Source organism: Leuciscus leuciscus (assembly GCF_965113295.1).
Source record: "Leuciscus leuciscus genome assembly, chromosome: 23".
Classification (NCBI taxonomy): Eukaryota; Metazoa; Chordata; class Actinopteri; order Cypriniformes; family Leuciscidae; genus Leuciscus; species Leuciscus leuciscus.
The window spans coordinates 31,164,050-31,189,559 of NC_138747.1; the positions used below are offsets into that span (position 1 = coordinate 31,164,050).

The window sequence follows — 25,510 nt, forward strand, 5'->3', positions numbered from 1 at the left end:
AGCTTTTAGTGTAGTGAATTCTGGATGACTGGAATCACTGGATCTGTTATAAATAAAGATGATTTTAAGCAGATTCAGCAGCTGGTTAGGAATCAAAAGCAATGATAATAGTAGCCTACAAGAGTGCACTGATTAAAAAAAAATGTGTAGGATTTAATTTCAAACCATTTTCACTCAGATATTGTTTGTAAATTTCAGAAGTAATTTTAAAGAAAGGGCAAGTAACACATTGAATTTAAGGAGACCTATTATGCAAAGTCTTGATTGTGTTTTTTCAGGCTCTACTAGAACAGGTTTTCCTGCTTGAATGTTGATTATTTTCCTCATATTCTCCATTGTTGCGGCTCCTCTCTTCCCAGTCTGTCAGTAACGCTCTGTTTAGTTCCTGTCTCTATGAAGCCCCTCCTTCTGAAAAGAACACTGCGTTCTGATTGGTCGGCTGGAGCAGTGTGTTGTGATTGGGCGAGCGCTTCGAGTGTGTTTGGGAAATGCCCCGCCCCTTACCATAACCGCCAGTTTAACACACTACTAACTAACTCAACCAGGCCCCGCCCCTTTATTCTGCGTATTAATTATTTAAATGAGGAATATTGTGACGTGTTCGTTCCTGGAAGAAACTCAAGACTACAATGGAGGCGTTTCAGAGAGTTCAGAAACACTGACACTGATATAGAGAATATGCATCAAGGGAGCATATCGGCACCCTACAATCTTGCCATTGTAAGTCCACAAGACCGCAAATTGTGACATGTAATTTAATGCTTCAAACACAGATGGCGACAGAGAGGCCATTCAGGCCATAGTGCAGCTTGGAAAAAAGCGCCTGCTAAATGAATGTAAATTTGAATGATTCAAATTGATGGGTGGTTGACTATGATTTCACTTTTCTAACTTTAGTTAGTGTGTAATGTTGCTGTTTGAGCATAAACAACATCTGCAACGTTACAACACTCAAAGTTCAAAGCAAAGGGAGATATTTTCTTTTACAGAAATTGCATTATAAGGACTACAACAAATGGCTGGTAGAGACTACAATGAGCTTATTCCTAAAATTTACATAAACCCCGCCCCCCAGAACGCGATTTATAGATTATCAAGACAGAATATGCTTATCAATGACTAGAAGATAACTACACATAAGCTACATAAATTCATCAACTAACCATTCAGAAATGTCCTGTTGTCACTTCTTCTTGAGTCTATCCATTATAGTCCGACTCCGGTTTGAACATAAAAGGCTAAACATTTTGACACACACACGCACACACACACACACACACACGCACACACACACACACACACACACACACACACACACACACACACACACACACACACACACACACACACACACACACACACACACACACACACACACACACACACACACACACACACACACACACACACACAAGCTCTTGAAGCTCCGCCATCTGTGCCGGGAGCAGCAGCTCATTTGCATTTAAAGGGACACACACAAAAACTGTGCATTTTTGCTCACCCTGAAAAAGAGACAATTTTAATATGCTATAAAAAATATCTGTGGGGTATTTTGAGCTTAAACTTCACACACACACTCTGGGGACATCAGAGACTTATTTTACATCTTGTGAAAAGGGCATTATACCACCTCTTTAATGATTCTTGAGTCTTTTTGACTGATCCATTACAAAGAACCCTCTCATTAAGATCATTAGGAGGACACCTGCAAATTGGTCCATGCGGTTCTCTGTAAGTTTGTTGTGGTTACAGGCCACCAGAGAGAATAACGCAATAGAAAGATGTGTTTTCTCCTTATTATGTTTATGATATTCACCAGATCCTAGTTTTTATCTCACTTTTTAACTTGCAGCTCAGATAATCATTTCTATCAACCGACATTAGACTCAAATCAACATTTCATGTCTATGTATACATTTTTTGGTAAGTAATAAGTGGGATAGTGCGCTGGTAATTATCACAAAATAAAAGATACAAGTCTTCCCCACTTTGCATCGGGTTCCAGATCACCCTGTCCAGGAACAATTTGCGATAATGACTTTACTGCATTAATGAAGGACTCTGCATCTATTGCTCCTCGCATGTATTATAAAATGCACTGACCTCTGTTCGTAAAGCGTTGTGTAGGAGGCGGGACATTAATAAATGAGAGTCCTGTGACATTATTTGAGGCACGCTGGGAAGTGTCGGAAAAAGCAGGCGCTCTAAAAAAAGGCCTGTTCCCCTGAGGACTGGGAAAATGGTGCTAAAGAGGGAGGTTAAGAGACAAGCGGCCCTGCCAAACGGATCTGCAGGGGTTGAACATTTCTGTGAAAGTCTCGCTACTGCTGAGACAGCAATTTATAAAGTTTGTCTGCGCTGTGGAAACCCTTAGCACATCCCAAAACGATGCTTCGACTTCTGAGGAATTAATCACATCTGGTGACAAGTGCGTTTGGTTCTGGTTCTCGCCGCAGTGGGTCTGTGAGTAGTTTAGGATGTCGAGGCCATTGTTACGTGGCCACCTGTCCGACAGCAGGGGTTACGCTGTGCTGCGCTTTGGGCAAGTCCTGTCCAAGGTCACTGATGACGCATTAGTCTCATGTGACCTTCGCTTTCACTGTATGAACGTGCAGAGCTTTGAGGGACAGACACATGCAGTAGCAATGCTGTAATGGTGCATTACACTTGGGCATTATTTTTATGGTCCACTATAGACATTCTGTCATTAGAGTTTCAGACCTCGGCATTAGAGTGTATTGTCATCTAATTTGCATTAGATGTTATAAAGCTAATGTACATAAATAGCAAATAATTAATCAGTTTATTTGTTGAATTAAGAATAAGTTTCTTCACATTTTCACATTGAGTAAATTATCATTATCAGGCCTTTATAATTAGTAGAATGTCTATAATGTCTAAGTGTTATCAAAAACTTGATCAATAAAATAAAAAAAATGCATCATCTTTCTGATTTCATATTATATAATTTCAAACAAATGTATGATTGTAAAAATACATTTAATTTAGTATTGCCTGGAATGTTTATTCACCTAATTATGAGTTAGCTAAAAGAAACAAGAACACTATGACGAATGTCCTTATTGAATCAGTTAATCCTAAATCTGTTTCATAAAAGTAATGTTTCCCAAAACTCAACTCAGCAAACATGAGATGTTTTTCATAGAAGTCCTTTTGATATTTTTATATTAACAAAGTATTAAACATCCCTAACACAATTTATGATATAGTCAGCTGATTGTATTATTTTGTTCGTTTTTAATGTAAATTTTATTTTGTAAATAAAGTAATCAAGTAACTTTCCAGTGCGTAATATGTCAAATGTGATCGGCAGCAAATGTCTTTGCATTCATTTTTATAATTTTTGTGGTCTTTGTAGGGTGAAGTAAATGCCAGTTTTGCTGCGTCACACTGCACTCCTCCGCTCTGGAATAGGTGTAATCTGTCAAGCTGACAGCAGTGTTTGTACTGAATACACACCCTTGTAGTCAAACTCCAGTCACTGGCTTCTCCAGATCCACTCCTACTCCGTACCATCCAGAGATTTCCCCGTCTTCCCAAGTTGGAACCGAATAATGATGCCACTGAAACACCTCACTCCCATTGGCTGGTTCGGATAAGTGGCAGGGGAAGGCGGGGCCTCCGCTTGAAGCTAAAGCTGGAGCTAGAAAGAGAAAGTGTGAGTGTGTGTTTTTGCGCTGACCAGCTTGCGAAAGCAGGCTTGAGAGAGCAGAGAGATTATGAACTGTAGCCATCACTCAAGACGCTCCACACTTCATTAAATCGACATTTGCACACGCCGCCAGAGAGCAGATTAGCTCAAACGCCAACAGCTCTCGAGAAACGAGACGACGGGAACAGACTGGCACGTAAAACCTCCTGCACATCAGTCAGGGAAAACCAAGGGATGCAAAACAAACCAGAACAATGGGTTATGTTAGAGATGCAACGATGTATCGGCCAGTTATCGGCTATTGGTATCGGCTGAGAAATGTAATATCGGTGCATCTCTGTGATAGATTTATAATCATTCATAGTTAGGATAGAAAAATTAAAATCAAAAAGGGAGGAGAAATAGTTTTCATATCTTTTGTCAGTGATGTGCATCCATTCAAACTCTTTTCACAAGGAGCGAGCCTAGACAGATGCCAGCATGGACTGATCCTCCAAAACCGTGAACTAAAAGAAAGGTTACACTTTATTTCGAAAGTCCACTTTAGACATTCATACTTGCATTCAGACTGCAAGCAAATCGGATACTTTTCTTGCATCAGATCTTTTCAGGCTGACTGTCCGCACTGTTAATAGCAAGTGATCAAATAAGATTGTGTGTCCAGTCCTGACGTACTGGAACCAGCCTTTCTGCATGGGTTGCTTTAGGAACAATGAAGGTGAACGCATGTGTGTGACAGGAAAATGCAGGGAAATGGAGGTGCGTCGTCTCGAGTGTCGAGTTTCGGTGCAGAACTCCTCCGTCGCACAGCAAAATGCAGAAATCTTCGGACACACCATCTGAACACCGTATGAATACATCCAGCATTTCTGTCAAAAGTTTTCGTTATCGTTGTGTAATGCCAAGACAGTTTGAAATCTGATTTGAGGAGTCAGAGCGTCCAGAGACACATCTGTAAAAATATGTTTGGAATCGCATCTCATATGTGGTTTGAATCAGATTTGACTTTCAAAAACCCCTCTGGATAAAGTGTGGGAATGCAAAAAATCATATGCTTGCAGTCTGAACAATGACTTTGCAACTACATGTCAACTTACTGTCATTAGAGTATTAGTAGACTGTTAGGTTCGGGTTTGGGTTAGTATAATAAGTTGACATGTAATTGCAAAGTTACTTCAGTAGAATGTGTGTTGAGGAGCTTAAAATAAAGTGCTAGCAGATCTTAAACAGGCTATTAATACTCTAATGACTACTAGTTGACGTGTCATAAAGCTCACTCTGGACACACTAATCACACACACACACACACACACACACACACACACACACACACACACACACACACACACACACACACACACACACACACACACACACACACACACACACACACACACACACACACACACACACACACACACACACACACACACACACACACACACACACCTGCATCTGATCACCTGCTCGTTTGAACAGTTATTTCACTCTCAGAGTCGTTGTCTGGCCCTATTTGTGTTTTTGTTGGAGGTTTCGTGGAGTCACCATCTTGTCCGTCTAGTCACCGTCTTGACAGGCATCGCCCTGAAGGACTTTTCCGGATCTCTGTTTTTTTGGACTTTAACGCTTCTTTTCTCTTTCCCTGCCAGCATTTTTGATATTTTGGACATATATATCCTATATAGGATATTTTGTTGTATGAGTATCTGAACATGCAATATTTCAAATGAAAGAACAGACCCTCTGCTTGGGTACATTTTGGGTACATCAGCAACAGTTTGAGCAAAAAGCTGAGAAAAACGTGTTTTTGTCAAAGACGACATCCAGATCGGATTCAGACCGATGATCAAAGCACAGATGGAGAGTAGCCTATAGATCGAGTTCATCATCACCCCTAAAGCTTCAGTCCTGTAGCTCGTCCTGGGTCGACATTTCATTCAGTAACATTAGGCAGTTTTGATGCTGTTTAGTGTTGATGATTTCTTTATTTTACATATGCATATGATTACATATGGTATCGCTTGTTTCTGCATCTTCACATGTGTTTTGATCAGGAGATTCAGTGCTCTTTCAGGAGATGTGTAATAGCGCCCCCTACCGTATAGCAGTGAAAACACGGAAAATTGTTTGGCGGGGAAAGATTTAAAAAGGCCTGAACCCTTCAAGCTTCATTATCACAGCTTTTTTATTTTATTTTGGCAAATCTAAAGATCGCTAATGTGGATCAGATAACATAATATTTCGGGTTTCTGTTGATTAAACCAATCTCCATTGTATTAACAAAAAAACAAAAATTTCAATGAACTCAATTCTACAGTGATGGTCCATCTGACTTGTGTATGATATCCCAAGTCTTCTGAAGAAATATGAAGTCTTTTTGTGATGACCAAACCTGAAATTCAAGCTGTTAGTCACTGATCATTTCAATCTCCAGTGAACTGATAACCACTGTGACTAGATGAACTCGAGAACCGTATACGTTTATTTCACTGTAGTTTTATGAATCATCTGATTCATTGAAGATTTGACTCAAAAGAACAATTCGTTCATGAATTGCTACTGTTCTACTATTAATCGCTAACATTTCCAGGGAATAACATTCCTTTTAATATATTCACACACTACAGTGTCTTATTTTAATGGTATCTTTGTTTACTTATATCTATTTTGGTAACTCATTAGGTCGCCACTTGATGGCAAATGTAAGCGATTCCTGAAACAAAACCAGTTGAGAAGCAGAGAATATCCCATAAGGTCATGTGTGTCGGGGGGGTTGGGTTTACTGACCTCCATAGGGAGCCCCATATGCCATTCAACCCTATGTTTTGCTTTTTTATCTCCATGCCATGCTAATTTGAAATTGCCCTGAGGGAGTGCAGTTAAGAGCCATCATCCATGCGCTCCTGACTGTTGCAAGAGTCTTTATGAATGATTCACGCATTGACCTAAATGCTTGCAGAACTGAATAACACCAAAATACACGCGTTGAAAAAACACGCCGACCTGATCCACCTCAAACTGTATGAGAAGCCTCCCAAATAAACACACTGCATATAGAACACGCCAGTCTTTTTGGTGCATGCACAAACATCAGAGAAAAGTCATCGTGACGCATCATACGTTAAGCCATACGGCTTGAAAAATAGATGTTTTGCATTTGGAACGGAGAGATTTTCCCTCGTTTTGTGAGGTAATTATGGCAGCATGCTGATGCCCAGCAGGACGGATGAAGCTGTCGCTCTCCCACACATCAAAGCAAGCGCGAGAACGAGGGATTGAGAGAAAAACAACACACTCAGAGAGAGGTCATGAGTCAGGGCTCATTCAGTCCCCTGTGATTGAGCTCTCATTTACACACTAGTGGAAAACAACAACACACAAGTGATTTTTAGGGCTTCAGCTAGGATTGTCCAAGTTCATTATGGATTTTCATCCTTCTATACAGGAAATTGTAAAATATGACTGATTATTTAAATGTTTTGCAGAGTAAATGACTTCATATCCTTCTGAAAGAGAAGTAAAATTTTGCATGATTAAAAAAAAGTACTTATTTAAATAATATACTGTAGTGTGAACTGAATGTAATGTTTTCGGAGACTTAATTGCATGTTATTTACAATTTAATTAAAATGTATCATAGTTGAAATTTTTATAAAATGCAATTGTGAAAATCCAGCTTTTAATGTTGTTTATGTGTCTATGTGGTGTTTTTAATATGCTTTAAGTCAAACCATGTGTAAGTTCATAAGTCGACAGCATTGCTGAGTATTTTCTCCTTAAAACTGCAGTGAACTAAAGACAGTCTCAAACACACGCTTTGAAATCGCTGGTGTTTCTGACGTCACAAACTACCTTGTAACCAATCAGATCAACGTGTGATCGTCAACCAGTGGATCTCTGAGCTGAGTGAGTGAGTGGAGGCGGGGCTCATTTGCATATTCATAGAATCGCGCATACTAAATGAGGCAAGGGTGTCGAGTTACACATTTATAATAACACATTTGAGGAACACATAATGAACTTGCAATACAAAGCTCTGCCATGAAACTCTAGATTGCACAGAATGACCGGTCCTTAACTCAATCTGCTTGCAATCACATCATTGTCCATAGGGCTCAGCTGATTGGTTCCTGCTGTATCAGTAGCCAATGAGCTCGCATGCGCAACCTTTAAATACTTGGTCAGCATTTGCTGTAGCATCTTCAGAAACCCTCCTCCTTCCCCAGCTCCACCTGTATAGATCTGCTTACTCGCTCACAGCAGTGTGTTGTGTGTGTATTGGCTATAGCAAGTCCCGTGCTGTTAACCATAGTAAATGAACTATATTAGCTAATCTGACAATAATTGTGATCCACCACTTGCAATGAAGTTGTATATGTCTTTTATTTAAAATCAACATAATTCTGCCATCTCAGATGTGTAAATAAATAGAGAGTTTCCCATATACTTTCCCAAAATGAAACTGAGCGTGTTCCTTATGTTCCTCTGATGAGGTGAAGACATCCTCAGGGACTGAGATTATTCATTGAGCTGTTGAATTAATACTTGTATTACAGTCATGACAGCTGTTGTTTGCCTCGGACTGCTTAGATTTGATTAGTTTTACAACAGTGTCAAGTGTGTTTCTGCTCAAATCCTTCAACTGCTGCCAAAATGTGTTGGAACTGAGTTTCAATGCATTCACAGAAGACACAGTTAATTATTTCATATGGTTATATAATATGAAGTCACTGTCAGGCCCTCCGAATGCGTTCGTGTGAAAGCGGTTTAGTGGCACATAAAGATTTTATAAGTGTAGTTTTGTAAGTCCTGTGCGAATGTTTGGCCCTGTGGAAGTGAATTGAGTGTCTGATGCTTTAGTCATTAGTCATTCTGTGTGTTCAGAGTCCGACTGTAAAGCTCACTTTCATCAAGCCGGATACTTTCCCAACCTGTGGCTGTTTAATCCGTCTCGGAGGAATCCCTCGTGCTCTTTCTCATCATCACTGTAGAGCCTCGGCTCCTGGCGGCGGGCAGATAGGCCTTTTTTAACCTGATTTAAGATTGTATGCTTTGAACAATCTTTGAACATTACCTTTTATAGATTATTGTTATCAAATATTAAACTGATTATATAGCCATTATTTAAACATCTGAATATATTATATATTAGTACACTATACCTTTCAAAAGGTTTGGGCTTGTGTGGTTTTTTAAATGTTTTTGATGTCTCTTCATGTTCACCACAAAATATGTTCATAATTTTCACTAAATTGCTAAATGCTAATACATTTCACAAATAATCAAAGAAATGGCAAGTAACTTACTGAATTAAACGTGAAATTTTGAAAGACTGAAAAAGGATTTTCTTGTCAAATCTTATTTGATCAAAAAACAGTAAAAACAAGTAATATTGTGGAAATTTTAATTCAATTTAAAATTGCTGTTTTCTATGTGAATATATTGTAAAATGTAATTTATTCCTGTTATCAAAGATACATTTTCAACATCATTAGTCCAGTCTTCAGTGTCACATGATCCAAAATCAAATATTAAATTGATTATATAGCCGAATATACATGTATAATTAATATTTAAACATTTGAAAATACAATATTATAAATTAGTACACTATACCTTTCAAAATATTTGGGCTTTGAAAGACATCTCTTCATACTCACCTCAAAATATTTTCATAATTTTCACTAATGAAATAATCAAAGAAATGGCACGTAATTTTCTTGTAAAATGTACTCCAGTAAGTTTCAAATAATAATATATTATTACAATTTAAAACAGCTATTTTCTATGTGAATATATTTTGAAATGTACATAATTGTGCTGTGATAAAATCAGCATTATTACTCCAGTCTTCAGTGTCACATGATCCTTCAGAAATCACTCTAATATGATGATTTGATGCTCAAGAAACATTTCTGATTATTATCAGTGTTGAAAACAGTTGTGCTGCTTCATATTTTATTTTTCAGGATTCTTCGATGAATAGAAAGCTAAAAACACAGCATTTATTTTAAATAGAAATCTTTTAAAACATTATAAATGTCTTTACTTTAAGAAAGAAAATATTACTGACCCTAAACTTTTGTGTATATCATATATAATAAGCAAATATAATTAAGCAAATGATGTGTTTGCTGATAACTGCTACCGTTGCCTTACATCACGATCGCTCTCTTCCCTTTATGTCCTTCCTCATCATAAAAAATAAGAACAAGCCTCGCTCTCAAAGACATTCACGACACACAAGCACGTATGAGACTGCAGTTATTGTTCTGACTCAGACGTACTGTATACAAAAGCACGATTTCTTCTCTTTCTTAAATTCTGGCCAGATTTTGTGTTGATAATGTCTTCCAGACACACATTCATCTGCATCTCTTCTGTGGAGATGTCTCAAAGGTCGAGCCGTGTTCAGACGGGATAAACTATTAACACTTAGTTCACACTCGTAGTTTCTTATGCTTCGGACCCCCAACAAAAGAGACATTTAGTACTGGTTCTGGTTCTCTAGCGTTAACACTGTCATTTTTAAAACCGAACCTAAAGATACAAAACAAAAAACTGCTTTTATGACATATATTTTGTGATGGCCCTCACCGAACATCCGAAACACTGCTGTGTGCTGGACTACACGAGCTTGATGTGTGTGTGTAGCTGCAGATATGGTGCAGTATTGACAAGCTGAGAACTTGTGAAGAGATATATAGAATATATATATCCATATATGAAGAGTTCAGATGCAAAAGCCTCTAAGTGCCATCTGAAATTTTCTTCTAGAATTATCATTTTTATCAAGCTCGTATATTTAAGTTCAGTTATTTCACTTAAATGACAACTAATAGGTAATTTTCATTGCCATTTAAGTGAAATTACTGAACTTAAATATACGAGCTTGATAAAAAGGATCATTCTAGAAGAAAATTTCAGATGGCACTTCATATATAGATATATATAAAATATGTGAAGGAGTCAAAACAGCGTCAGGAATCCCTCCATCACACACACAAATGAAGATCTGCTTCTAGAACTAATGGCCAGCTTAGCTCGCATGATGAGAAAAACGTTTTGTCCTTTTTAGGGTCTCGTCCTGTGACATCACATCCTGTTTTGGGTTTGTTTAGATGTCTTGGTTCGCGTTGCGTTCAGATTTGAGTCGAACCGCACCAGAGTTCGCTTGGAAGCGGATCGAGACCCATCATTCACCAGGGTTCGTTTCAATCGAGTGTGAACACTAGGGGTGCAACAATATATATATATAGGGCAGCACCAAGTCCAAGACTATTTGGACTTGGAACTAAACTAAACATGGAATTAGTTTCCATTGTTATGCTGATGACACTCAAATATATATTTCATCACGGCCGGATGAAAACGCTAAATTTTCCAAATTGACAGAGTGTGTTAAAGATATAAAAGATTGGATGACGCGTAATTTTCTTTTATTAAATCCAGACAAGACAGAGGTAATACTTATCGGTTCAAAAAACCACCCACAAAACCTCGCACAATACAACTTTAACATCATAGGATGTCCTGTTACTTTATCCTCTACAGTAAAAGACCTGGGTGTTATACTCGATTGCAACCTGTCTTTTGAAAATCATATTTCATATGTTACAAAAACAGCCTTTTTCCACCTTAGAAACATTGCTAAGCTACGTAATATGCTATCAGTTTCTGATGCAGAAAAGTTAGTTCATGCATTCATGACCTCGAGACTGGATTACTGTAATGCTTTACTAGCTGGTTGTCCTGCATCCTCAATAAACAAGCTACAGTTAGTCCAAAATGCCGCCGCTAGAGTTCTTACGAGATCAAGAAAATATGATCATATAACACCGATTTTATCATCACTGCATTGGTTACCTATAAAGTTCCGTATTAATTACAAGGTATTGCTACTGACTTATAAAGCCCTAAACGGCTTAGCTCCAGTCTATTTAACGGATCTTCTATCGCCCTATAATCCATCGCGCTCTTTAAGATCACTAAATTCAAGGCTTTTGGTCATACCTAGGATATCCAGAAGCACCAAAGGAGGGAGAGCATTTTCACATTTGGCTCCAAAACTCTGGAATAGTCTTCCTGATACTGTTCGTTGCTCAGACTCGCTCTCCCAGTTTAAAACTAGATTAAAGTCTCATCTCTTCAGCCAGGCATTCATATAATCCCACAGTTCAAACTACAATCCGGCCTCTAGCTCATAAATGCCAGAGGAGAACTGGCCCCCGACTGAGCCTGGGTTCTCCCAAGGTTTTTTTTTCTCCATTAGGTCACCTGATGGAGTTTTAGGACACCATTAGGTCACTTGATGGAGTTTTTCGGTTCCTTGCCACTGTTGCCTTTGGCTTGCTCAGTTGGGGATATTTTGGGGATATTTAATTTAATTTTATCAATCAATAAATTCCTCTTGAAACAAACTTTGTTGTATTATTTAAATTTAATACTGTGAAGCTGCTTTGATACAATCTGTATTGTGAAAAGCGCTATACAAATAAACTTGACTTGACTTGACTATTTACACACACAATGTAACACCAAATTTAGCTTTTTAATAACAGTTAATTTTTTTTTTAACCTTTTATCATGTGTCTTGGAGTATCACAATAATATCGTATCGTGAGTTCAGTATCGTGATATCGAATCGTGACATGAGGGTCTCGTTACACCCCTAGCGAACACACAAGTCCTGTGAGAGTGACAAGTTGAAGCTAATCAGTGTTGATGCCATTATTTAAATTATTATTCCACATTCACCCCTGCAGTCTCTTTAGCTCTGGCCTGAAAGAGAGGAAAGGGAACTGATGACCCTCTTGAACTCAGAGCTTATGCATATTTAATGCTAAATGTAAACACTATTGCTGTTGTGTCTGCTTACAGTCCTGGGCCATTAATATTTTGTATTCTATACGTTTAAAGTGCTTGAAAAATCAATCATAAAGCACTTTGCAGTTCAGTCCTATTGCATCCGTCTGATTCTACTCTGATCTTGTTGACTTCATTCCCACGAGTCCCGGCAAACACTGACGACTTTAAACAGTGTTTACTCTGCGCCGACCGCAATCGATTGCATCTGTAATACAATATTTCTAAATATCGACTGATCTCCATTACGAGTCCTCAGAGAAGGAGAGACGTTCTCTCTTTAATGCGGCGTTACCACTACAGTTGCTCTGGGGGGACGTTCTAGTTAACTTCACTTCCTTGTTTTCATATTAGTTCTGAAATCGAGAAGAGAATTTGATTTTGATTGATATCACTATAAGCAATCAGATAAAAAAGACTCGTTTCATGGGACTTCCACTGTACGGCAATTATGGACACAGATCAATGTGATGAAACATTTAAAAACTGGACCACAACTAATCAATTTTACATCATGACCTAGTTTGTTTTGCCAATTTGTTAACAAGCCCATGAAAGCTCATGTAGAGAGATGGAGACATAAGGCATGAAAACAAAGCTCTTGACATTCTCCTGCTCACCATCAGCCTCTCGTCGGCTCTCGTGGATCATGTTCAACACACCGTAACTGTGACGGTGATGTCATCATGATGGTCTGTCCAAACCTGTGTGATCTTAAACATGCCATAATCTCTCTTCATAATGAATCTTCCTCAGCAGTGAATCTGGGAGTCCATCAGATCTCTCCACAGCGTTACTGATGTAAACAAGCAGTGTTGGACTCGCCGACATCTGAGTGTGAAATTAAGCACTTCATTCTGTTCTGAACATGCTTTCCAAATCATTCCCATGTGACTCCAGATGTGTAACGAAAGGGCAACCATTTAAAATGCTTTCAGAACACTCAGAGAAAGAGATTCCAGTTCCTTACCAGTGAACTCCAGTGATTACATTACGGCCTATTATAATGAGATGTGACATGTTAATGGGTAGTTGACTTATATCCCATCTAAACCTGTTTTCCTTTTTTTCCTTGTTTTCTTGTTTGAATAAAATACTTTAAGTATAATATAGTAGTATAGTATTGCAAATTACACACACACACACACACACACACACACACACACACACACACACACACACACACACACACACACACACACACACACACACACACACACACACACACACACACTTTTCTGTTAGATGCAATTATTTGCGATTAATTGATTTGACAGCACTATATATATATATTTGTTGCAAGATAGCCTACAACCACATATTTAATTCAGTTTTATTATATGGAAATATTAGCACATTCTTCATAAATTCCCCCGTTGTGCTCCACTGAAGACCTCTCTTTAGGTGAGCGATCTATACATTTCATGGCAGGTTGCTTTTGTGACAACTTACCCCATCTAGTGTGAAAACATGAACCACTGTTTTAAATGATCTGATGCTTTTCTTTCTTTCTTTCTTTCTTTCTTTCTTTCTTTCTTTCTTTCTTTCTTTCTTTCTTTCTTTCTTTCTTTCTTTCTTTCTTTCTTTCTTTCTTTCTTTCTTTCTTTCTTTCTTTCTTCATGAACAATAATGGTGTAGGCTGCATGTTTAATAGCTCTTTTTTTTTTAGGTTAGGAATGTGCCAAAAATTGACTTCCAAAATGAAAGCTGGTTTACACGGGGGATTTTTCTCCTCTCATGCTTTGAACTGTCACCATCCGCGTGCACATTCCTTCATATTAGCATCCTCTCCAGTCTCTCTCTCTCTCTCTCTCTCTCTCTCTCTGTGTGTGTGTGTGTGTGTGTGTGTGTGTGTGTGTGTGTGTGTGTGAAAGCATGGGGGTCACATGCCTGCAAAGTTTTTCCCCCTGCAAATAAGACTTTATTTTGGTTTTGTATTTTCTTTGGGAATAGATTGTTATTCTGATCGTAATTCTATAGTTTAAGCAGAATAAAAGTCTTGAAAAAAATATTGCTTTACGAAATACGAATGACATTCAGTGACAAAAGTTGTGTGTTCCGTCAGGGCGCGGGACGAGGATGTGTGCGCGCGCGCGAGGGGTTCTGCTCCGGGAATGACCGCTCGCTTCCCAAAAGGAAGCTTTTGGTTATTGTTATTGTGTTCATGGAAGCAGCAAAGATTCAAAGTCCAGCTGTCACTCACACACACACACACACACACACACACACACACACACACACACACACACACACACACACACACACACACACACCACGCCTAAAGGCTCCACCATGAGGAGTGAAAGGGCAGCGCGCGCTGAACTCGAGCGTCTGCGGGAGCGTGCTGAAATAGCGCGTGAGTGCGTTTGTTATGTTTGTTATATCGTCTCTATTTATGTTATTATGTGCGTGAGTAAGAAAAATAGTTATGTTTAATTTCTTAATATATGTTTATAAATGACACTTTGATCCCATGATGGAGCACTAAGCATCCCATGATGGATTTTTCAAAACAACTTATAAATAGAGGGATGCCTGGTGTGTGTTCCTCGTCGCTCGCCTCCGATTGGCTCTCGTGGGTTTCTAGTCTCTCTGCGTGGCAACAGTCTCCCCAGCATCCGGAGGGGTAACCATGGCAACAGCCTCCCCGTCCGCCCGGCAACCCCCGTTAGTGATGCTGCGCCTCTGAGGGGTAACCATGGCAACGGCGCTCTGACCCTGACTTGTGCTTCAGCTGCAGAAACTAACAGGCTTGACCTGGATTCTGCTCTGCTACAGTAAGACACGATCAGCTGACCTGCTTCACATCGACTGGGTTCAGTCTGACAGCTCTGAGAAACATCTTCTACATGTGATGCTGCGCTGTTATATAAGTGCTTTACATTAATACGCATAATGCGCTTCTCTTGTGGATGTCTGAACAGGTGAGAGAGGAGCTGCAGTGTTTTGTAAAGGATGTGTTCCTTCATACACACACTGTGAGAATATTTAACACACCAGCAAAACACAACTCTGCATTTTTAACACTGTTTTGATGCGTTTCAAAGTTCAGATTTACTCTGTTACTAGAACAAGTCCAGTAGAATCTGATAAAATAATAAATGGGTAACACTTTATAACAAGTATGGTGTAAAGTACTTACAAATAATTTGCTAATTATTAGTTAATTAATATTTTATTAACTGTAATACATTGATAGACTATACAAATAGCACGTTCTTAATTCATTGTCACTGTAATTAACAAATTATGATTGTTTAATTCAATGAAATGTAAAGAGTTAGAGAATGTTTTAACAACTTAATAATAAATATTTCTCACTTTAGATTAGGTCATGGGAAACGGAAAAATGACATTAATAAAGTCCTTTAAACCAAACTTTAAAGTAGCCGAATATTAAATAGTTGTCATCATTGTACAGTCTATAGATGTCGTACTCAAGTTTATTAGATCCATGTTGTACAGTGTGACTTGCAATAATCTTATAGGATTGTCGAATCAATATAATTATTAAAGTCCTCCTGTAGTCAATAATTGTATCCCTTAAAACTCATCTTTGATCACCAAAATGTGAAATGTTGTTCCTTAAAGGGCACCTATTATGCAAAATTCACTTTTACATGGTGTTTGAACATAAATGTGTGTTGGCAGAGTGTGTACACAACCACCCTATAATGATAAAAATCCACACAGTGCTTTTTTTTAAATCCCCATAAATCATAAGCACTGTCTCAGAACAAGCCGTTCTCAGATTCGGGGGAATGTGACGTCACTTTGCACAGGCCCCGCCCACGACTGTTGATTGACACTGCAGTTTGAGCATAGCCCGCCCTGAGTGAGTTGGACACAAGCCCCGCCCACGACTGTTGATTGACACTGCAGTTTGAGCATAGCCCGCCCTGAGTGAGTTGGACACAAGCCCCGCCCACGACTGTTGATTGACACTGCAGTTTGAGCATAGCCCCGCCCTGAGTGAGTTGGACACAAGCCCCGCCCACGACTGTTGATTGACACTGCAGTTTGAGCATAGCCCGCCCTGAGTGAGTTGGACACAAGCCCCGCCCACGACTGTTGATTGACACTGCAGTTTGAGCATAGCCCGCCCTGAGTGAGTTGGACACAAGCCCCGCCCACGACTGTTGATTGACACTGCAGTTTGAGCATAGCCCGCCCTGAGTGAGTTGGACACAAGCCCCGCCCACGACTGTTGATTGACACTGCAGTTTGAGTATAGCCCCGCCCTGAGTGAGTTGGACACAAGCCCCGCCCACGACTGTTGATTGACACTGCAGTTTGAGCATAGACCCGCCCTGAGTGAGCTGGACACAAGCCCCGCCCACGACTGTTGATTGACACTGCAGTTTGAGCATAGCCCCGCCCTGAGTGAGCTGGACACAGTCCGCCATTGTTTCAACGCTGGAGCAAAGTTCTGTAGACAAGAATGTCTCCTAAGCGATTGCGGTGTTTTGTTGTTGGATGTAAGAATGAACAGCAGTCTTCATTTACTCTCGTTACTAGAGGATGGATCTCTACTGTTCGTGATCCAGCTTACAGTCTCCGGAGCGACTGGTCACGGCAGAAATGAAAATGGGAGCGCGCACTTTATGACAGCTCATCGAGTCGTTGTACGGATATAAAGTTTACCAGTTTATTAAGCACCCTCTGAGAAGGTGTGTATATATTTGTTTACTGTTGGTCGGTTGTAACAAGTGTTTTTTGTACTTCGCTGTGTATGTTGATGATAATGAAAGGGAGAGAGAGAGAGTTTATGGATAAGACTTTAATGCGCACTGTGTTTATTAGCTCTTACAGTGATTTTCTGGAGTAAAACTAACGCTTCATCTTTTGTGTGATGTACAGTAAACTTCATTGAACTCCTCAGTATATTTTGGTCATCATTCGGACTGGGTTTGCTACAGCAGGCTTGTATTAATAGTGGATAAAAGCAGATGACAAATTAGTTATAACCGTCCGTAATTATTAAACTAAACTATACCTGTTCTATCTCCATACAGCATATATTCTCTGGCTCTGTGGGCATTATTGTCCGACTCCGAGTCGAAATGAACACCGCAACTGAGAGTTTCTGTTTTAATATATATTATAAGATGAGATTGTCCTGGCTCTTAGCGCGAGCTCGTAAGGCTCCGCCCCTTGAGCGGCAGCCGCAGCTCATTTGCATTTAAAGGGATACACACAAAAACGGTGCGTTTTTCTGAGCCCCAAAAAATGACAATTTAAACATGCTGTAAAAAATGATCTGTTGGGTATTTTGACCTAAAACTTCACATACACACTCTGGGGACATCGGAGAGTTATTTTACATCTGGTGAAAAGGGGCATAATAGGTGCCCTTTAAAAAATGTCTTCATGCCTTAAAATATCTTGAATGTAACTCGACACCCTTGCCTCATTTAGTATACGCGGTTCTATGAATATGCAAATAAGCCCCGCCTCCACTCACTCACTCAGCTCAGAGATCCACTGGTTGACGATCACACGTTGATCTGATTGGTTACAAGGTAGTTTGTGACGTCAGAAACACCAGCGATTTCAAAGCGTGTTTTTGAGACTGTCTTTGGTTCACTGCAGTTTTAAGGAGAAAATACTCAGCAATGGTGTCGACTTATGAATCTACACATGGTTTGTCTTAAAGCAGATTAAACACACCACATAGACACATAAACAACATTAAAAGCTGGATTTTCACCACAGGAAGACTTTAAGTTAGTTATAAAAACGAATTATAGATGATTTTACGGCCTTCACTATTCCGTCTGATATAAACAGGTGCTGTTGTTGTTGTTGTTGTTTTTTCACTTTCATGCGGTTTAGGTGTGACGACCGTAAGAATCAGACAGAGATAGAAGCTCTCAGCGCTGCCCACGGTTCATCTGCGGTTTCCCGAGGTGTGAGCTCTCCGTCGAGCCAGACTGTGTGGGAAGAGACGCTTCTAATGCTGCACTCGAAGCCTCTCGAGTCAGGTGTTTGATGGGCTTCGGGACGCATTAATCCTGTCTGATAGACTGAGGTCTTCACTCGGCCGTCGGCGAAACAAGGAGCCGTTTGTGCCCTGAGTTGCAGGAGTTGAATCAAAGCTGACTTGATTTCCGTGGAGAAAACAGGGCCCGTATTCTTAAAGCTTCTAAGAATCCTCTCAGAAAACTCCTAATTTAGCTTAACAACTTCTACGTAAGAGTCTTAGCTTAAGAGCGATTCAGGACCGATCGGAGAGCAACTCTGAGCAAGGAAAAGACGAACACTTTCTTCTTAGTGAGGAGGCGGGGCTGACCCTGTTGCTACGGATGACACAATCTTTTGAAGACTGTGATTGGTTGGTCCAAGAAGGGGAAAAAAAGAAGAAAAAAAAGAGCGATTTTAAGTTTAGGGTCTACTCACACACACACACACACACACACACACACACACACACACACACACACACACACACACACACACACATTATATGTATATAATTTTTTTAATTTTTTTTATGCTGTTAATTTCCTATAAGGTATTTGATTGGCTTAGAATGATAAAAATCGTTCCACTCTTTCCATTTACACTGATTGCTGGCTGTCTATTTAAGTGGTGGTTTTAATGTTGGTTTTAATGTAGCAAACATGGAATCAAAAACAAGAAGGACGAGAAAGCCCGACTGGACAGAGGAACAGTGTTTACTGTTAGCCCAGTTAGTGGATGAACACAAGGCCATCCCGGGTGTCACAGCACGGGGAAGCAGACGTGGGAGCTTATAGCGCAAATTATTAACGGTTCATTCCCACTCATTGTGCGCACCAGGAAAGTCTGCTATATTCATAAATGCAGTTTGTTGAGCCTGCAAGGTGGGAATGTCCAGTGGAAACGAAATGAACTGCGACACAAAGAGGTTCTGAATTGTGTGTGTGATCACTCTGCTTACAGAAGGCTGTGACAGACCCGGATCATCACTTCTGCAGTGTTGCATTTTCACAGTTGCCAAATATCTTAATGTAGTGATTACTTTCATTTCTGGCACTATGGCATGTCTGCGCTGTGTCGGAGATGTTAGCGCGTCTCTAATAAGATCTGTCACAAACAAGATCCCTGCACGATCTAATCTATAGCGTCACTGTCATCCATTGTGTGCAACACATTTCTTCTCCTTCGTCTTTCTGCCATTTTCTCCTCCGCTAAAGAAACTCTTCAGCCTCTTAAAAGTCCTTGTCCGTACTCCTAACAATTTTGACCTTAAGACCTCTTATAAGGGTTAAGATGCTTTCTGAATTACTTTTTTCTTTACTAGGATTTTTATTTAATTTTAAGAGTAAACGCCCACATTTCTAAGAATTTTCTTAGAATTTTGCATTAAGATTTTTTATGAATACGGGCCCAGGATTGTATTGTAAAGTGCTACTATTCAGCTTTTTCTGATATTCCCTTTCATGAAGTGTGTAATAGAGCTGTTTGTGAATGTAAAAGATCTGCAAAGTTTCAAAGTTCAGATAAATGGAGTTTTTGTCTCTCAAAAGAAAGAAGTGATTCTGAACTGAAACGAGTGGTCAGTAACTCCAGTCTCACTTCCTGCTGAATCTGCGTAGGTTTGTAACAGATTTGCATAATGCCAGTCTATGTTCTTCATTGGCTGCCGTGAACAACGTCTACTTTGACCCTCAAACACTGTAGTTTATCTGAGACTGGAAGAGTTTGTTGTTCATGTGGAGAAGACGCTGTTTTCTGCTGACAAAGCAAATCCACTTTGATGAGATTGATACGGTAAAACCCACGCCATCGTTACTGTTCGTATCACTGAGTATCAAGAGCTGAGGAAGATCCGGAGCTGAAATTCAGATATGATAATGAGCGTTTGGTTTCTGACATGGTCGACCAATCACAGCTGACTGGGTCATGTGACCAATCAGAGCAGCTCTCAGAGAGGCGGGGTTTAGAGAGACTGAATCCTTGATCGAACTGTTTCAGACACTGAGAGAATAGAGCTGATGCTGCAGTGGAGATTATGAGGAAATTAAGTGTTTTTTGAGCTGTGATGCTTATAAACCTGTTGTAGGAGACGCCAAAACAACATTAGGAACCTTTAAAATAGCATAATAGGGGCACTTTAAAACAGTCGATTGTTTGTGAGGTGTGTTTCTGCGCAGAGAGGGAGACAGATATTATCAAAGAGTATAGAAGCCCAAGAGGCGAAACTCTGTTGTGTTATGGGTAACCGTCTGTAGATGGCGCTGCGGAGGCGCGTCCGCCATTATGGACTGAAAGCTGCTGAAATCGTTAGCGCCAGTCAATGGCAAAATCAATGCCTCTTCTCTCACAAAAAGAAAAAAATACAAAAAAAAACGTCTCATACACAAATGCACACACAATAGATGGTGGTGTCTGATTAATTACTGAGATCTTGGCACCACTTCCATTTTAGTACTGTTTATAGTTCATGTGTGCACTTGCTAGATTGCACATATTTTTTGTAGCCTACCGTTCCGCCTGTAATAGGACATTCATAGATTGTTTTTATTCTTGCCATTGAAACGTTCACTGTGTGCACTTTCACTGAAGATGTTGAAAAAACAAGTTGTTAATATTTTTGTGATATTCTATGTAAAAGATTAACTGTCTTTAGAAATGTTCATTTATAATTTTATTTATTTATTTATTTTTCCAAATCATATGGTGATGTTCACTAATTTCAAAATCAACATTTGAATAAATATCTTATTACTGTGTGTCTGCATATATATTATTTCATGAATTTCTGTTATTCATACAACAAGGAAAATGCATAATAGAACATAAATATTGATAGATTAAAGGTTTGCAGTAATTTTATAATTGTATCTTTGCAAACCGTAAGTGGTAGGCTAATGGGGGACATACCCATACGAAAAAGTACTATAGGAATCTTATAGTATTTTGGGACAAAATATTATAGTAATCTTATAGGAATACGAGCCGCTATAGTATTTCTATAGTAGTCTTATAGTCCTTCTATAGCAATATTTTGTCCCAAAATACTATTTTCCTAAGGGTAATTAGGCCATGCATAACCAACACATAAACGTAACATTTTCTGTCATTTAACGTCGGTCATCCTCATTAATGTATTTTAAATTGTTTTCATATTTAGATATGACGGCCAGAAAAAATTAAGATATGTTAAGTTTTTGTCATGTTAAGTTGGTTCAGTGCCATTGACTCCCATTATTTTTCGGCGTTTTCCTTCAGTTTTCAGTCCATAATGGCGGCCGCGCCGTCACGTCATGGGGGCAACTGTTGCTATGGAGCGCTCTATTGAGTTTCGCCTCTTGGGCTTCTATACTCTTTGATATTATGCAGTGCTCTGTGTCTCCTGCAGTTTGTCTTGGAACAGGATTCAAAGTAAAAACACTTCTTCTTCATTTTAGTAAGACAGTGGACACGCTCCTGTCCATATGATCTTATCCAGAGTGACAGATTAAGCCATCCATTTTTTTCTTTGGTCAGTTTGTCATGTGTATCTTTATCTTTTGAATTAAAACTAGTAGGCCTATTTTGCATCAGGAGAGGTGACCCATATGCTGTTCCACCTTGGTAAACAAATCGTGTTGGCACAGCAAACGCTTGGACAGACACCATTCGCTCCCCATGGAGTACAGGCCTCTTTTCCAGCTGTTATTAACATCTGTCTCAGGTGGTGTGATGTTAGCGCTCGACACTAAATACTGGTGTAAACGGGGTCATGATGCATTCAGAAGCTATGTTTACGTGCACACAAATCATTTGTTTAGAATCGGATTAATGGCTCAATTGGATTAAAAAGCTGTCATGTAAAAACCTGAAACGTTTGCTAGAAACTTATTTTGACAAATGTGTCCGTTTTCTATTTAGATATGTCATCAAGAAAGAAAAAGAAAAAAAAAGACAATTATACTTGCCACAGCTCTGATGACATGATCACAGCTTTCTTCGGTTCTGAATGCAATGACTGGAATCCATTTAATGTGAATCGGATTGAAATATATTCATATAAACAGAACTTTTAGAGCCTGAAATAGGACTGGATTCATTCTGACTGAAACAGACCGACTCAAACCAGATGGCCGCTGGATATGTGTTTTAAATGCTTACGTTGAAGCAGTGTTCTTGTTGATTACTACAGTTTGACTTGTCCTGAAGTTTGTAAAAACTGCATTAAAGTGCATTACTGCAAACATGATTTTTGCTTGTTTTTATAAACTGAGAGATTAGTTTCTGATGCAAACTTCATTTCTGCTTGTGCTGTAGATGTGATGGACCAGCACAGAACACTTCATTCTGGTTGTCTGGTGTCCGGGGTCCGAACTCCCCCCATCCGCCGCAACAGTAAACTGGCCAGTCTGGGACGAATCTTCAAGCCCTGGAAGTGGAGGAAAAAGAAAAATGAAAAACTGAGGCAGGGCTCTACAGGTGAGTGAAGAAACAATCCACATGTTGAATAATTTAACATGAATAACTTATAAACATTACATTGATCATTATTTCCCCATCAAATAAACCTCCTTGCTGTCATGCCATTTCATTATACTAATATAATAGCAATAATAAGATTAATATATCTGGTTCTGGATTCTGACTGGTTAATGTGTTCAATTTAAGCAAGATCACTGGAGTAACTGTCACAGAATGGTGTAATAGTGAAGCAAGGACTCAAATGCAGGAACAATGGATATTTTAATAAGAGGTCAAAATAAAACAAAACTACAAACAAAAACTATCCGTGGGGGAAACCAAGACAGGCATCAAGGAATTCCAACTGGACTGTAGCAGGAGCAAGAAACACAAGAGAACACAGATAACAAACCAGCAGAGGACTGTAAACACAGGGAGACTAAATAGGGAAGCAAACAAAAGAGGGTAACGAGGGAGGACAGGTGGGGTAAATGAATCAATAATCAGGTAACAAGATGGGCGGGGCTAGACAATGACAGGAGAGCACATGGCACAAGGAAACACAAGACAAGCCATGTGCTCACAACAAACAGGACTAGAACACAAGCACAGGGGATATAAACAGTGAAAAGTTGTTGAAAAGATGTTTGCTTGTTTAGTCAAAATTATTTTCTTTATTTAATCAATATTATGCCACAGATTTGGTTTCTTTGACTAACTTTGACAAACTTGCTGATCCCAATTCATTAATTTAATTAAATTACTTTTTAATGAAATTCTGTGTAGTATTTTATTATATAATAACCGTTTTATAAAGTTATAAGGCACTAATTCTCAACCTTTCTGACTCTAAGGCCACCTTGACAAAGACATTATTTAAACGCTGCTCATCTTCATACTTGTTTTATATGTAGAAACTAGGAGTGGCAATGTTTATTAGTTTAATTAAATATTTACCCTTGGAAGGTTATAAAATATAAATATATAAAATATAATAATTATAATATTTATATTTTATAAATATAAATATTTTTATATATATATTTATATTATAAAATTATGTTATTATTATTATTATTATATAAAAAATATTGTTTTAATAAAACAAATATATGTTTACATATTAAATTATTTTATTAAAAATAAGAAGAAATAAATAATAAAATATGTATTATTAAAAATAATTGTATTTTTAAATGTATTTAAAAAAAAGTTTACATTTATATAAAATATATGTATAATAATCATAATAAGTAATTAAATAAAATATTAATAAATATTTAAATTATAATTATTAAAATGATTTAATTCCATAATTACAGAAGTTTCGACAACTTTTCTAATGATTTGTAATTAAATGGGTTTTTAGAAGATTTTTTTTTTTTTTTTTGCAGTTTCTACCTGAAAAAAAAAAAAAAACAGTATATTAGAGCTTCAGTCTTTAGTTATTACTTTTATTACAAATAAAGCTTGACCTTATACTTTTAATTGCTTACTGTTGGTGGAATGAAAGAGTTCTAATGACAAATTGAATGAACTTTTTAATGGTGTTAAAAAATTTACATTGTTTTCATTTATTACATATTTATTTTGAAAGCTCTTATTTTTTATAAATGATTATTAGTATCTCTCCAAAGGGATTAGAGATCGACTTACTGACGGCAGTGTTGTAGTGTTTGTATTCAGTGAGATTTATATGTAACTCTATCTGATGGCATCTGCAGTGCTGGAGAGGAAAGTGCCCAGCAGGCAAAATCGTGAGGATCTCGTCAGAAAGGGCCTGGAAGAGGCTGGCATGGGTGAGAAATACACATATCACTCTCTTCACTGCACCAACACTACCAAACTCACTGCACCAACACTGCCAAACTCACTGCTCCAACACTACCATACTCACTGCACCAACACTGCCAAACTCACTGCACCAACACTGCCAAACTCACTGCTCCAACACTACCATACTCACTGCACCAACACTGCCAAACTCACTGCACCAACACTGCCAAACTCACTGCTCCAACACGACCAAACTCACTGCACCAACACTGCCAAACTCACTGCTCCAACACTACCATACTCACTGCACCAACACTGCCAAACTCACTGCTCCAACACTGCCAAACTCACTGCTCCAACACTACCAAACTCACTGCACCAACACTGCCAAACTCACTGCTCCAACACTACCATACTCACTGCACCAACACTGCCAAACTCACTGCACCAACACTGCCAAACTCACTGCTCCAACACGACCAAACTCACTGCACCAACACTGCCAAACTCACTGCTCCAACACTACCATACTCACTGCACCAACACTGCCAAACTCACTGCACCAACACTGCCAAACTCACTGCTCCAACACTACCATACTCACTGCACCAACACTGCCAAACTCACTGCACCAACACTGCCAAACTCACTGCTCCAACACGACCAAACTCACTGCACCAACACTGCCAAACTCACTGCACCAACACTGCCAAACTCACTGCTCCAACACTACCATACTCACTGCACCAACACTGCCAAACTCACTGCTCCAACACTACCAAACTCACTGCTCCAACA

The 25,510-nt window shown here is 39.0% G+C and overlaps 1 protein-coding gene and 1 long non-coding RNA gene across 2 annotated transcripts in view; one reads left to right on the forward strand and one right to left on the reverse strand.

Moving 5' to 3' along the window:
• The window catches only part of phactr3b (phosphatase and actin regulator 3b), a 97,961-nt gene that overhangs the window by 11,193 nt on the left and 61,258 nt on the right, over positions 1-25,510 (forward strand). The window contains exons 3-4 of the mRNA XM_082156463.1: positions 22,793-22,954; positions 24,661-24,735. Coding sequence (XP_082012589.1) covers positions 22,793-22,954; positions 24,661-24,735 — 237 coding nt within the window. The remainder of the gene's footprint in view (positions 1-22,792; positions 22,955-24,660; positions 24,736-25,510) is intronic.
• Positions 17,891-25,510, reverse strand: part of LOC309488400 — a 204,459-nt gene continuing 196,839 nt past the window's right edge. Inside the window, exon 2 of the long non-coding RNA XR_014202120.1 lies at positions 17,891-18,187. This is a non-coding gene — a long non-coding RNA (uncharacterized lncRNA). The remainder of the gene's footprint in view (positions 18,188-25,510) is intronic.